Source organism: Mesoplodon bidens, assembly GCF_964165515.1.
Source record: "Mesoplodon bidens genome assembly, chromosome: 2".
NCBI classification, from domain to species: Eukaryota; Metazoa; Chordata; class Mammalia; order Artiodactyla; family Ziphiidae; genus Mesoplodon; species Mesoplodon bidens.
The window spans coordinates 33,960,437-33,974,355 of NC_138177.1; the positions used below are offsets into that span (position 1 = coordinate 33,960,437).

Genomic DNA, 13,919 nt, shown 5'->3' on the forward strand with positions numbered 1-13,919 from the left:
ATAAAAATTTTAACCTGAAATGCCTTCACAAAAATGGAGAAAAAATGGGAAGAGTCAACAATAGTAAATGACACATTACGTAAAATACACAAAATAATATACCTCTCTCTTATTTCTTCTTGCAACCTTGAGGAATTCCATAAGGATCTGTAGTTGGGCTGCATGTGATTCCTATAATAGAAAATTATAATTGTTCTTTTAAAAACATAACTTTGAGTTCAAAGTTTTCTTTAACACCACAGTATAATCAGTATGAAGCAACCTAATTCATCCATTTAAGTTAGTCTCTTATTTCTATTTAGTCGTTTTCCACTTGCTAATTGGCATTTTTAAAAGCAAGCCATTTCCCCTAAAACTAACTTGAAAAAAACAGATGTTTTCAACTACATTTCTCATCGACCATGCAGAAAAAACTATTTATGGGAAATGGCAATTCTGTTATCTGTCCTGGCTTTCTCTTCCCTGACCAAGCTAATAAAACATCAAGACAAAAACTGTAGTGGAGGAACTTCCCTGGTGGTCCAGTGTTAAGACTCTGCACTTCCAAAGCAGGGGGTGGGGGTTCGATTCCTGGTTGGGGAACTAAGATACCACATGTGTGTGGTGTGGCCAAAAAAATTTTTTTTTAATTTAAAAAACAAAAACATAGTGGAGCCAATGTACTTTCTAGACACTGAAATCACTTTCCCCATAAGAATTTAACTTGCAGGGGTGTAAGAAACATAATAAATAGGAAGAAATTCATGCTTTTCAGAAATCTAATTTACTATTTCTGTTCATTACTTACTCACACAGATGTGAGAATTAATATATTTCTATGAAAGATTTCAGTAAAACTCAAAAATTTTAAAAGAAAATTTTAATATTATCAAGTGGAGGGGGGTAAATAACACACATTGGTAACAGAAACAAAGATATAACAGATAAATGGTAATTATAAGTTTAACATATTTTGTTATCAAAAAATAAAATTACAGGGGAACTCCCTAGTGGTCCAATAGTTAGGACTCTGCCCTTTCAATGCCAAGGGAGTGGGTTCAACCCCTGTTAGGGGAACTAAGATCCTGCAAGCACAGCCAAAATAAATAAATAAAATAAAATAAAATAAAATTACAAAAAGATACCTTTTAGTTTTAAAATGTACACAATGAACCGATGAATTTCAGCTACATCTGATAAATATACATAAAAAGAATATCAAAAGCTAAAAGTGGAATAACAATAAGACATGGTTTATGAACAACTACAATTCTAACTTTCCTATACATATTTTAAAAGAATAAAAAAGTCCAGTGGAGCATTTCTAAAACAAACAAAAATAAGAAAGATTAATAAAACTTTCATTTACCTGGCTATGCAACAGAATTATTTGAGGCATTTCTTAAAATAGACACTGGGATGGATTTTGTATGATTCTGTTACTCTAGAAAAGATTCCAGGAATCTATATGTTTATAGATTGATAAGAAAAATTTGAAGACTCACTGAGATTTTGCACATACTACAAAAAAGCATGGCCACTTCAGCTTGCAGGATCTTAGTTCCCTGACCAGGGACTGAACCCATGCCCTCGGCAGTGAAAGCACAGAATCCTAACCACTGGACTGCCACAGAATTCCCCACTTCACTTTCAATGAACTGAAACTAGCTCAAGCAACAACTGAGCACCAACTCAGCTAAATTACTTATTAGACCAAAGAGCTCAGTCTCTTATCCTTGCTCCCTGACAAAGGAAAAGGCAAGACCATTCAGGAAGAAAGTATTAACTAACTACTTTAGTCTCTGTACTGCTCTTGAATACAACTTTAAAATTACAAGACAGGGAAAGAAGCAGGAAAAGTCAAGAGAAAAAAACAGACAAAATGGGACTCCCCTGGTGGCCCAGCGGTTGGGAATCCACCTGCCAATGCAGGGGACATGGGTTCGAGCCCGAGTCGGGGAAGATCCAACATGCCGCGGAGCGGCTGGGCCTGTGTGCCACAACTGTTGAGCCTGTGCTCTGGAGCCCGTGAGCCACAACTACTGAGCCTGCATGCCACAGCTACTGAAGCCCACATGCCTAGAGCCCGTGCTCTGCAACAAGAGAAGCCACTGCAATGAGAAGCCCATGCACCACAATGAAGACCCAACACAGCCAAAAATAAATAAATAAAATAATTAAAAAAAAAAAAACACAGGCAAAAGAATGAAATTCACAGGTGACCCACTTGCTGGAATGAGCAAAAAAGACTTTAAAATATGTCTCTATATTATTAAAGAATTAAAGGGGGTGGTGGTGGGATGAACTGGGAGATTGGGATTGACATATATACACTAATATGTATAAAATAGATAATAAGAACCTGCTGTATAAAAAAAGAAAATAAAAAAAGAATTGAGAAAATGGACAAAATGAGCGAAAAAATGGAGAATTAGAAAAGAATTGAAAGAACAAAGTGTAAACCTAGAAATGAAGAATAAAAAGTCTGAAATAAAAAAAAAACTATGAATGAAGTTAGGAACAGATGGACAGAGCAGTGGAAAGGAATAATGAATTCAAAGACAGTTCAATATAAATTACTTAACCCAATTCAGAGAGAGAAAAAATAAAAAGAGCATCAGAAATATGTGGGATAATATGAAACAATAAAGGGCTTCCCTGGTGGTGCAGTGGTTAAGAATCTACCTGCCAATGCAGGAGACACGGGTTCGAGCCCTGGTCCGGGAAGATCCCACATGCCACAGAGCAACTAAGCCCATGTGCCACGACTACTGAGCCCACGTGCCACAACTACTGAAGCCTGTGAGCCTAGAGCCCATGCTCCGCAACAAGAGGAGCCACCACAATAAGCACGCGCACCGCAACGAAGAGTAGCCCACACTCTCCACAACTAGAGAAGGCCCGCACGCACCAACGAAGACCCAACGCAGACAAAAATAAATTAAATAAATAAATAAATAAAATAAATTCTTTTTAAAAAATGAAACAATAAAACATATGACTTGAATCCTAAGGAAAAGGAGAGAGAGCACAGGGTTGAATAAATAATGGTTCACATGTTCAACAAACAGATCCTCCTGTTCTGTGAAACACAAGCAGGATAAATGAAAGCTAGGAGTATCACAGTCAAACTGAAAACTAATGTCAAAAAGAACATCTTAAAAGCAGCTAAAAAGGATACACTAGGGGAAGAAGATTAAGAATGACTGAAAATTTCATCAGAAACAAAGGAGCAAACAGAAAATGAAAATATGTCTTTAAAGTGTTAAAAGAAAAAAAATCTAGACTTCTATGCAGAACAAAACTATCATCTATACAAGAAATAGTAAAGAAAATTATACAGACAAAAGGGAAATGACTCAGATGGAACCTCACATCTACAGGAGAAAATGGCGACATCTCAAAGGGTAAATATTTTGGTTTAAAAGGGTCTCTTTCTTTTTTTGCATCATTTCTTCAAAAGACTATTAACTGTTTAAAAAAAAAATAACTGGTGGGGTTTATAATATAATCTGAATCACAAAAGGCAGGAGCTTGGTAAATTGAAATACTATAAGGTCTTGCACTTTCCATAAAATGGTATATAGTTGACCCTTGAACAACACAGGTTTGAACTGCATGGGTCCACTTATACATGGATTTTTTTCAATAAATACAAACTGCAGTACTACATGATCCATAGCTGGTTGAATCCATGGATACTGAACCATGGATATGGAGGGCTGATTATAAAGTTAGATGCGGATTTACAACTTCACAGGGGTCAGCATGCCTAATAGCTGCATTGTTTAAGGGTCAACTGTATATTCAGTGTTGACTGTGAATACAATGACCTTGAAGTGGCATACTATAAACTCAAGGTTGACTGTGCAAAGTAAAAAAGGCATTTTGTAATCTTTAGAGAAACCACTAGAAATACAATAATAAGCAATATGTGAAAAATAGAGAAGATGGTATACTAAAATGAAACCCTGGAAACTCAGTGATCTCTAAAGAAAGCAAGAAAGGAGAAAAGGTAAATAAGGAATATATGGAAAAACAGAAAACAAATAGCAACATGGTAGACCTCAAGCCTGACCACATTGATAATTATTATATATTACATTTAAATGAACTTAAGCATTTGAATAAATGAGCTTACTAGATTGCATTAAAAACTCAATTACATACAGTTAAGAGACACATTTTTAAAATATATAAACAACAGAAGGAAAATAAAACGGTACAGAAGAATACAGCATAGAAACTCTAGTCATAACTAAGCTACTGAGGTTATATTAACATCAGAAAATATAAAAGAAGACTCCAGAACAAAGTATATTTCCAGCAATAAACATATACAATTCATAGTGACAAAGGGGATGATTCATCCAGAAGACATAACAATCCTAAACATGTATGTACCTAATAATGGGCTTCAAAATATATGAAGTAAAAATCATAGAAATCGGAGGGCCTCCCTGGTGGCGCAGTGGTTGAGAGTCCGCCTGCTGATGCAGGGGATACGGGTTCGTGCCCCGGTCTGGGAGGATCCCATATGCCGCGGAGCGGCTGGGCCCGTGAGCCATGGCCGCTGGGCCTGCGCGTCCGGAGCCTGTGCTCTGCAACGGGAGAGGCCACAACAGTGAGAGGCCCACATACCGCAAAAAGAAAAAAAAAAAAAAAAAAAAAAAAAAAAAAAAAATCATAGAAATCATGAAAAATAAACAAAAATTGTATTTTTAACATACCCCAATCAATAAATGATGGAGCAAGGAGAAAATAAATTTTTGAATAATATTAACAAACTCTACATTTATAAAGCACAGCAAATAACACATTGCTTTTAAATGAAGATGAACATTTAACAAAACAGACCATACAGTGAGCCATAAAAAAAAATCACAATAAATTTCAATGGACCAAAAGCAAACAAATTGAAGTTACTGGCTAAAATGCAATGAGGAAGCTAGAATTCTTACTTTAAACAACAAAACAGCAGGCTAGTTATATGAATGGATGAATTTCAGACAAAGGACCAGAAATAATACATTATCCCAGGAGCTAGGCGGAAAAACCTCGAAATACACAGGCATCAGGTAGAACACTCAATGAGACTGCCAAAAATCTATTCTAGCTCTAGCTAACAAAGCTTAAAAAACAAGCTTCAAGATAATCAAACTATTTTGAAATACTTAACTACATGCCAGAACAAAGTTTAGAAATGTGTAAAGGAATACAAAAATAGCAACACTAAACAAGGTAAAATGTACAATTTCTGGCATCCAATCAAAAGATTAATAAGCATGCAAATAAGGAAAATATGGCCCAAAATAAGGCGAAAAAATCCATCAGTAAAAACAGATGCAGCGCTTCCCTGGTGGCACAGTGGTTGAGAGTCCGCCTGCTGATGCAGGGGACACTGGTTCGTGCCCTGGTCGGGAAGATCCCACATGCCATGGAGCGGCTAGGCCCGTGAGCCATGGCCGTTGAGCCTGCGCGTCCGGAGCCTGTGCTCCGCAACGGGAGAGGGCACAACAGTGAGAGGCCCGCATACCGCAAAAAAAAGAAAAAAAAAAAACAAACAGATGCAGCAATGACACAAATAATAAGATAAGCAAATACAGTCATAAAAAAGTTACTATAACTACCTATGTGTTCTCCAAGTTAAGGAGAGACAACAGATTATAGAAAAAAGTAGTGAACGTGACAACAGAAATTGAAACTATCCAAAATGAACTAGACAGCGGAAAAAGATAAAACACAAATAAGCAGAGCTGTTTATGTGTGAGCTGTGGTATAACTTCAACCAACCTAACAGATGTGTAATTGGAGTTCCCAAAGTGGAAAAGGTGACAGAAAAATATCTGAAGAAATAATGACCCAAAATTTTCCAAATCTTATGGAAACTATAATCCCACCAATCCAAGAATCTCAAAGAACCCCAAGAACAAGCAACATGGGGCGGGGGGTGGAACTATACCAAGGTATATCAAAGTCAAAATACTTAAAACCACAAAAAGAACATTTTAAACTGAGAGAAATGCATTTCATTCTGAGGATAAAGACTTCTCATCTGAAACAATGCAAGACAATGGACAATGGAGCAACATCTTTAAAATACTGAAAGAAAAAAAGTAAATCTAGAATTCTATACTCATTTGGAACTGCCTTTCAGGCATAAAGGGTAAATAAAGACTTTCTCAGATATAGAAGGTGAAAGATTCATCACCAGCAGATCTACACTAAAGAAATGATAAAAGCTGTCCTTCAGGTGGAAGGAAAATTACAGATGGTATTCAAAAGAATGAATGGGGACTTCCCTGGTGGCAGAGTGGTTAAGAATCCACCTGCCAATGTAGGGGACACGGGTTCAATCCCTGGTCCAGGAAGATCCCACATGCCGCAGGGCAAATAAGCCCATGCGCCACAACTACTGAAGCCTGCGTGCCTAGAGCTCGTGCTCTGCAACAAGAGAAGCCATTGCAACGAGGAGCCCACGCGCCACAAAGAAGAGGAACCCACACTTGTCTCAACTAGAGAAAGCCCACGCACGACAACGAAGACCCAATGCAGCCTTAAATAATAAATAAATAAATAAACTTATTTTTAAAAAACACACACACGAAAGAATGAATGAGTCAATAGAAAACAAGACAATGAAGTACACCAGAAATGATAAACATATGTATATATAGAACTTTTTAAAAATCTCCATAAAACATAATCTACTGTTTAAACCAAATTTAATAATGATTTATGGGGGGATGGTTATAACATATATAGAAGTAAAACATTTGACAAAAAATAGTACAAAAGCTGAGAGAGAAGAAATGGAAGTATACTGTTGAAAGGTTCTTATAATACTGATGAAGTAGGATAATATTACTCAAAAGTACAATGTAAGAGCAATTATATTAAAATCCCAAAGCAACCACTAAGAAACCAAACAAAATGTTCTACCTGACAAGCCAACGAGACAAATAAAGTGAAATCATGAAAAATACTCAATCTAAAATCATATCAATCAGTCTCACCACAATACAATTCAACTAGAATTCAATTACCAAAATAGCATTTGGCAAAGTAGCAATATCCAAAATACACACACACACACACACACACACACAAACACACTTCTAACAAATCAATAAGAAAAAAGAAACAATCTATTAGGAAAATGGGTATAGGCTATGAATAGGCAATTCATCAAATAAGAAACCAAGATAGACAAACAAATGAAGAAACTCTCTTCACTAGTAATCACAGAAATACAAAAAATACAAAATGACAAAACACACAGATACACACAAACACAAGCATCTGACAACTATCAGACTGGCAGAAACTGAAAAAGAATACCAAGGGTTGATGTGGTACAAACCCACAGCAGAGCAATATGGCAATATTTAATATGGTTAAAATGGGCATTCAAACCCTATGAAAAGCAATTCCACTCCTTAAATCACTAAGTATATATATATGAGCACAAGGAGACATGAATAACAATACTAAATGCAGTACTGACACTCACAATTATGAATTCAGAACAACTTAAATGTCCATCAACAGGGGAATAGAAATGTTCATGCAATGGATTACTATAGAGAAGTTAGAATAATTAAACTAGATCTACACTTATCAGCAGGAACCTCAAAAAGTAAACAAAAAGGCATAGGTCAAAAAGATAACTACAGTTTGAAACTCTTTATATAAACTTCTAAATTATACAAACAATACTTTATATACAGTTGTAGATACAAGTATATGTTTAAAAAAAGCTTATACACGCTTGAGAAGGATCCTTCCCAACTTCATATGGTGGTTACTCTGGGAGAATGGAATGAGATGAGAGGGTTTTAAGTATAAAAAAATATTTAATTCTCAAAAGGCAGACCTAAAAAAATATGGTAAAGTGTTACTATTTATTAAAACTGAAAGAAGGTAAGTCAAGAGTCTCATTATTTTCTATACTTTTCTGTATGTTAGAAATATTGATCAAGTTAAATAATAATGCAAAGTAAAACAGGAAAACAATAATGAAAAATGCTGTAATACCTATAATAGGAAGGTTGCTTCTAAACTGGCTCCCTCATCAAAAAATAACAGAAAAGATCTGAGTTCTAAAACTAAGATACCTGTACTTCCTCAATTCTAAGGCAGAGACAAAAAGCATTCAAAGATTAATGTTGACATGTCAAAGGGGGAATAAGGTTAACAACTCTCACATTCAGTATGTAAACTTACCTCTCTTCAGTAAATAGCCCATACACACCCTTAAGTGAGCCTGTGGTGCAATAGTCCAGAAAGTCTCTCTTTTACCACCAACATGGAAAAAAAATTCTAGTGTTCTCTTAAGGTAGAAAAGGGAGAATCATTTGCTATGAGTTGTACAGGAAGGGATCAGAGAATCCAACTGCTTCTTAATCAGATCCTCAACAACTCATCCTATTTTCAGCCTTTACTGTATGAGCTATCTCATGGTACCAATTCCAAGGCCTTTGTTTCACAATATAAATAGGGTTCAGTCCTAGCTCTTCCCCACTGCTGGTTCAGCTTTCTCAGATCTCTTAAACTAGTACTTTTCATCCATTCTTGCCATTGTCTCTTCTCCCATTCTTCTGCATTTTAAAAGTCCGTTTACTGTCATTTTATTTTCTTTTTGATGTTATCTTAACATCTTTATTGGAATATAACTGCTTTACAATGGTGTGTTAGTTTCTGCTTTATAACAAAGTGAATCAGTTATACATATACATTTATCACCATATCTCTTCCCTCTTGCATCTCCCTCCCTCCCACCTTCCCTATCCCACCCCTCCAGGTGGTCACAAGTCACCGAAATGATCTCCCTGTGCTATGCGGCTACTTCCAACTAGCTATCGGTTTTACATTTGGTAGTGTATATATGTCCATGCCACTCTCTCACTTTGTCCCAGGTTACCCTCCAACCCCCCCGTGTCCTCAAGTCCATTCTCTAGTTGGTCTGCATCTTTATTCCCGTCTTGCCCCTAGGTTCTTCATGACCTTCTTTTTTTTCTTTTTGGATTCCATATATATGCGTTAGCATACAGTATTTGTTTGTCTCTTTCAGACTTACTTCACTCTGTATGACAGACTCCAGGTCCATCCACCTCACTACAAATAACTCAATTTCGTTTCTTTTTATGGCAGAGTGATATTCCATTGTATATATGTGCCACATCTTCCTCATCCATTCATCTGTCGATGGACACTTAGGTTGCTTCCATATGCTGGCTATTCTAAATAGAGCTGCAATGAACACTGTGGTACATGACTCTTTTTTGAATTATGGTTTTCTCAGGGTTTATACCTAGAAGTGGGATTTCTGGGTCATATGGTAGTTCTATTTTTAGTTTTTTAAGGAACCTCCATACGGTTCTCCATAGTGGCTGTATCAATTTACATTCCCACCAACAGTGCAAGAGGGTTCCCTTTTCTCCACACCCTCTCCAGCATTTATTGTTTCTAGATTTCTTGATGATGGCCATTCTGACTGGTGTGAGATGATATCTCATTGTAGTTTTTTTTTTTTTTTTTTTTTTTTTTTTTTTTGCTGTACGCGGGCCTCTCACTGCTGTGGCCTCTCCCGTTGCGGAGCACAGGCTCCGGACACACAGGCTCCACGGCCATGGCTCGCGGGCCCAGCCGCTGCGCGGCATGTGGGATCTTCCGGGATAGGGGCACGAACCCGTGTCCCCTGCATCGGCAGGCGGACTCTCAACCACTGCGCCACCAGGGAAGCCCCTCATTGTAGTTTTGATTTGCATTTCTCTAATGATTAATGATGTTGAGCATTCTTTCATGTGTTTGTTGGCAATCTGTATATCTTCTTTGGAAAAATGTCTATTTACATCTGCTGCCCATTTTTGGATTGGGTTGTTTGTTTTTTTTGATATTGAGCTGCATGAGCTGCTTGTAAATTTTGGAGATTAATCCTTTGTCAGCTGCTTCATTTACAAATATATTCTCCCATTCCGAGGGTCGTCTTTTCACCTTGTTTATGGTTTCCTTTGCTGTGCAAAAGCTTTTAAGTTTCATTAGGTCCCATTTGTTTATTTTTGTTTTTATTTCCATTTCTCTAGGAGGTGGGTCAAAAAGGATCTTGCTGTGATTTATGTCATAAAGTGTTCTGCCTATGTTTTCCTCTAGGAGTTTGATAGTGTCTCTCTGGCCGTACATTTAGGTCTTTAATTCATTTTGAGTTTGTGTATGGTTTTAGGCAGTGTTCTAACTTCATTCTTTTACATGTAGCTGTCCAGTTTTCCCATCACCACTTACTGAGGATGCTGTCTTTTCTCCATTGTATATTCCTGCCTCCCTTATCAAAGATAAGGTGACCATATGTGCATGGGTTTATCTCTGGGCTTTCTATCCTGTTCCATTGATCTATATTTCTGTTTTTGTGCCAGTACCATACTGTCTTGATTACTGTAGCTTTGTAGTATAATCTGAAGTCCAGGAGCCTGATTCCTCTAGCTGCGTTTTTCATTCTAAAGATAGCTTTGGCAATTCGGGGTCTTTTGTGTTTCCATACAAATTGTGACATTTTTTTGTTCTAGTTCTGTGAAAAATGCCATTGGTAATTTGATAGGGATTGCATTGAATCTGTAGATTGCTTTTGGTAGTATAGTCATTTTCACTATGTTGATTCTTCCAATCCAAGAACATGGTATACCTCACCACCTATATGTATCATCTTTAATTTCTTTCATCAGTATCTTATAATTTTCTGCATACAGGTCTTTTGTCTCCTAAGGTAGGTTTATTCCTAGGTATTTTATTCTTTTTGTTGCAATGGTAAATGGGAGTGTTTTCTTAATTTCACTTTCAGATTTTTCATCATTACTGTATAGGAATGCAAGAGATTTCTGTGCATTAATTTTGTATCCTGTTACTTTACCAAATTCATTGATTAGCTCCAGTAGTTTTCTGGTAGCATCTTTAGGATTCTCTATGTATAGTATCATGTCAACTGCAAACAGTGACAGCTTTACTTCTTCTTTTCCGATTTGATTCCTTTTATTTCTTTCTCTTCCCTGATTTCTGTGGCTAAAACTTCCAAAACTATGTTGAATAATAGTGGTGAGAGTGGGCAACCTTGTCTTATTCCTGATCTTGGTGGAAATGGTTTGTTTTTCACCATTGAGGACGATGTTGGCTGTGGGATTGTCATATATGGCCTTTATTACATTGAGTTAAGTCCCCTCTATGCCCACTTTCCGGAGGGTTTTTATGATAAATGGGTGTTGAATTTTGTAAAAACCTTTCTCTGCATCTATTGAGATGATCATATGTTTTTTATCCTTCAATTTGTTAATATGGTGTATCAAGTTGATTGATTTGCGTATATTGAAGAATCCTTGAATTCCTGGGATAAACCCCACTTGATCATGGTGTATGATCCTTTTAATGTGCTGTTGGATTCTGTTTGCTAGTATTTTGTTGAGGATTTTTGCATCTATGTTCAACAGTGATACTGGCTTGTAGTTTTCTTTCTTTGTGACATCTCTGTCTGGTTTTGGTGTCAGAGTGATGGTGGCCTCGTAGAATGAGTTTGAGAGTGTTTCTCCCTCTGCTATATTTTGGAAGAATTTGAGAAGTATAAGTGTTAGCTTTTCTCTAAATGTTTGATAGAATTCGCCTGTGAAGCCATCTGGTCCTGGGCTTTTGTTTGTTGGAAGATTTTTAATCACAGTTTCAATTTCAATGCTTATAACTGGTCTGTTCATATTTTCTGTTTCTTCCCGATTCAGACTTGGCAGGTTGTGCATTTCTAAGAATTTGTCCATTTCTTCCAGGTTGTCCATTTTATTGGCATAGAGTTGCTTGTAGTAATCTCTCATGATCTTTTGTATTTCTACAGTGTAAGTTACTTCTCCTTTTTCATTTCTAATTCTATTGATTTGAGTCTTCTCCCTTTTTTTCTTGATGAGTCTGGCTAATGGTTTATCAATTTTGTTTATTTTCTCAAAGAACCAGCTTTTAGTTTTATTGATCTTTGCTATCGTTTCCTTCATTTCTTTTTCATTTATTTCTGATCTGATCTTTATGATTTCTTTCCTTCTGCTAACTTTGGGGCTTTTTTGTTCTTCTTTCTCTAATTTCTTTACCTATAAGGTGAGGTTGTTTATTTGAGATGTTTCTTGTCTCTTAAGGTAGGATTGTATTGCTATAAACTTCCCTCTTAGAACTGCTTTTGCTGCATCCCATAGGTTTTGGGTCGTTGTGGTTTCACTGTCATTTGTTTCTAGGTATTTTTTGATTTCCTCTTTGATTTATTCAGTGATCTCTTCGTTATTAATTAGTGTATTGTTTAGCCTCATTGTGTTTGCACTTTTTACAGATTTTTTTCCTGTAATTGATATCCAGTCTCATAGCGTCATGGTCAGAAAAGATACTGGATACGACTTCAATTTTCTTACATTTAACAAGGCTTGATTTGTGACCCAATATATGATCTATCCTGGAGAATGTTCCATGAGCACTTGAGAAGAAAGTGTATTCTGTTGCTTTTGGATCAAATGTCCTATAAATTTCAATTAAGTCCATCTTGTTTAATATATCATTTAAAGCTTGTATTTCCTTGTTTATTTTCATTTTGGATGATCTGCCCATTGATGAAAGTGGGGTGTTAAAGTCCCCTACTATGATTGTGTTACTGTTGATTTCCCCTTTTGTGGCTGTTAATATTTGTCTTATGTACTGAGGTGCTCCTATGTTGGGTGCATAAATATTTACAATTGTTATATCTTCTTGGATTGATCCCTTGATCACTATGTAGTGTCCTTATTTGTCTCTTGTAACAGTGTTTGTTTTAAAGTCTATTTTGTCTGATACGAGAATTGCTATTCCAGCTTTCTTTTGATTTCCATTTGCATGGAATATCTTTATCCATCCCCTCACTTTCAGTCTGTATGTGTCCCTAGGTCTGAAGTGGGTCTCTGGTAAACAGCATATATATGGGTCTTTTTTTTTAATCCATTCAGCCAGTCTATGTCTTTTGGTGGGATCATTTAATCCATTTACATTTAAGGTAGTTATCGATATGTATGTTTCTACTACCATTTTCTTAATTGTTCTGGGTTTGTTATTGTACGTCTTTTCCTTTTCTTGTGTTTCCTGCCTAGAGAAGTTCCTTTAGCATTTGTTGTAAAGCTGGTTTGGTGGTACTGAATTTTCTTACTTTTGGCTTGTCTGTAAAGGTTTTAATTTCTCCAGCAAATCTGAATGAGATCCTTGCTGGGTAGAGAAATCTTGATTGTAGGTTTTTCCCTTTCAGCACTTTAAATATGTCCTGCCACTCCCTTCTGGCTTGCAGAGTGTCTGGTGAAACACCAGTTGTTAACCTTATGAGGATTCCCTTGTATGTTGTTTGTTGTTCTTCCCTTGCTGCTTTTAATATTTTTTCTTTGTATTTAATTTTTGATAGTTTGATTAATATGTGTCTTGGCATGTTTCTCCTTGGATTTATCCTGTATGGGACTCTGTGTGCTTCCTGGACTTGATTAACTATTTCCTTTCTCGTATTAGGGAAGTTTTCAACTATAATCTCTTCAAATATTTTCTCAGTCCCTTTCTTTTTCTCTTCTTCTTCTGGGACCCCTATAATTCAAGTGTTGGTGCATTTAATGTTCTCCCAGGCGTCTGTGAGACTGTCCTCAAATCTTTACAATCTTTTTTCTTTATTCTGCTCTGTAGTAGTTATTTCCACTATTTTATCTTTCAGGTCACTTATCCATTCTTCTGCCTCAGTTATTCTGCCATTGATTCCTCCTAGAGCATTTTTAATTTCATTTATTGTGTTGTTCATCACTGCTTGTTTCATCTTTAGTTCTTCTAGGTCCTTGTTAAACGTTTCTTTTACTTCCTCCATTCTATTTCCAAGATTTTGGATCATCTTTACTATCATTATTCTGAATTCTTTTTCAGGTAGACTG

The 13,919-nt window shown here is 36.4% G+C and overlaps 1 protein-coding gene across 3 annotated transcripts in view; it reads right to left on the minus strand.

Annotated features, from left to right (window-relative positions):
* Positions 1-13,919, minus strand: part of COP1 (COP1 E3 ubiquitin ligase) — a 228,051-nt gene that overhangs the window by 162,329 nt on the left and 51,803 nt on the right. For 2 of the 3 annotated variants that reach the window (XM_081225451.1, XM_081225450.1), the window contains exon 6: positions 103-171. The exons of the other annotated variant lie outside the window; for it this stretch is intronic. In XM_081225451.1, coding sequence (XP_081081577.1) covers positions 103-171 — 69 coding nt within the window. The remainder of the gene's footprint in view (positions 1-102; positions 172-13,919) is intronic. 3 annotated transcript variants of the gene reach the window in all.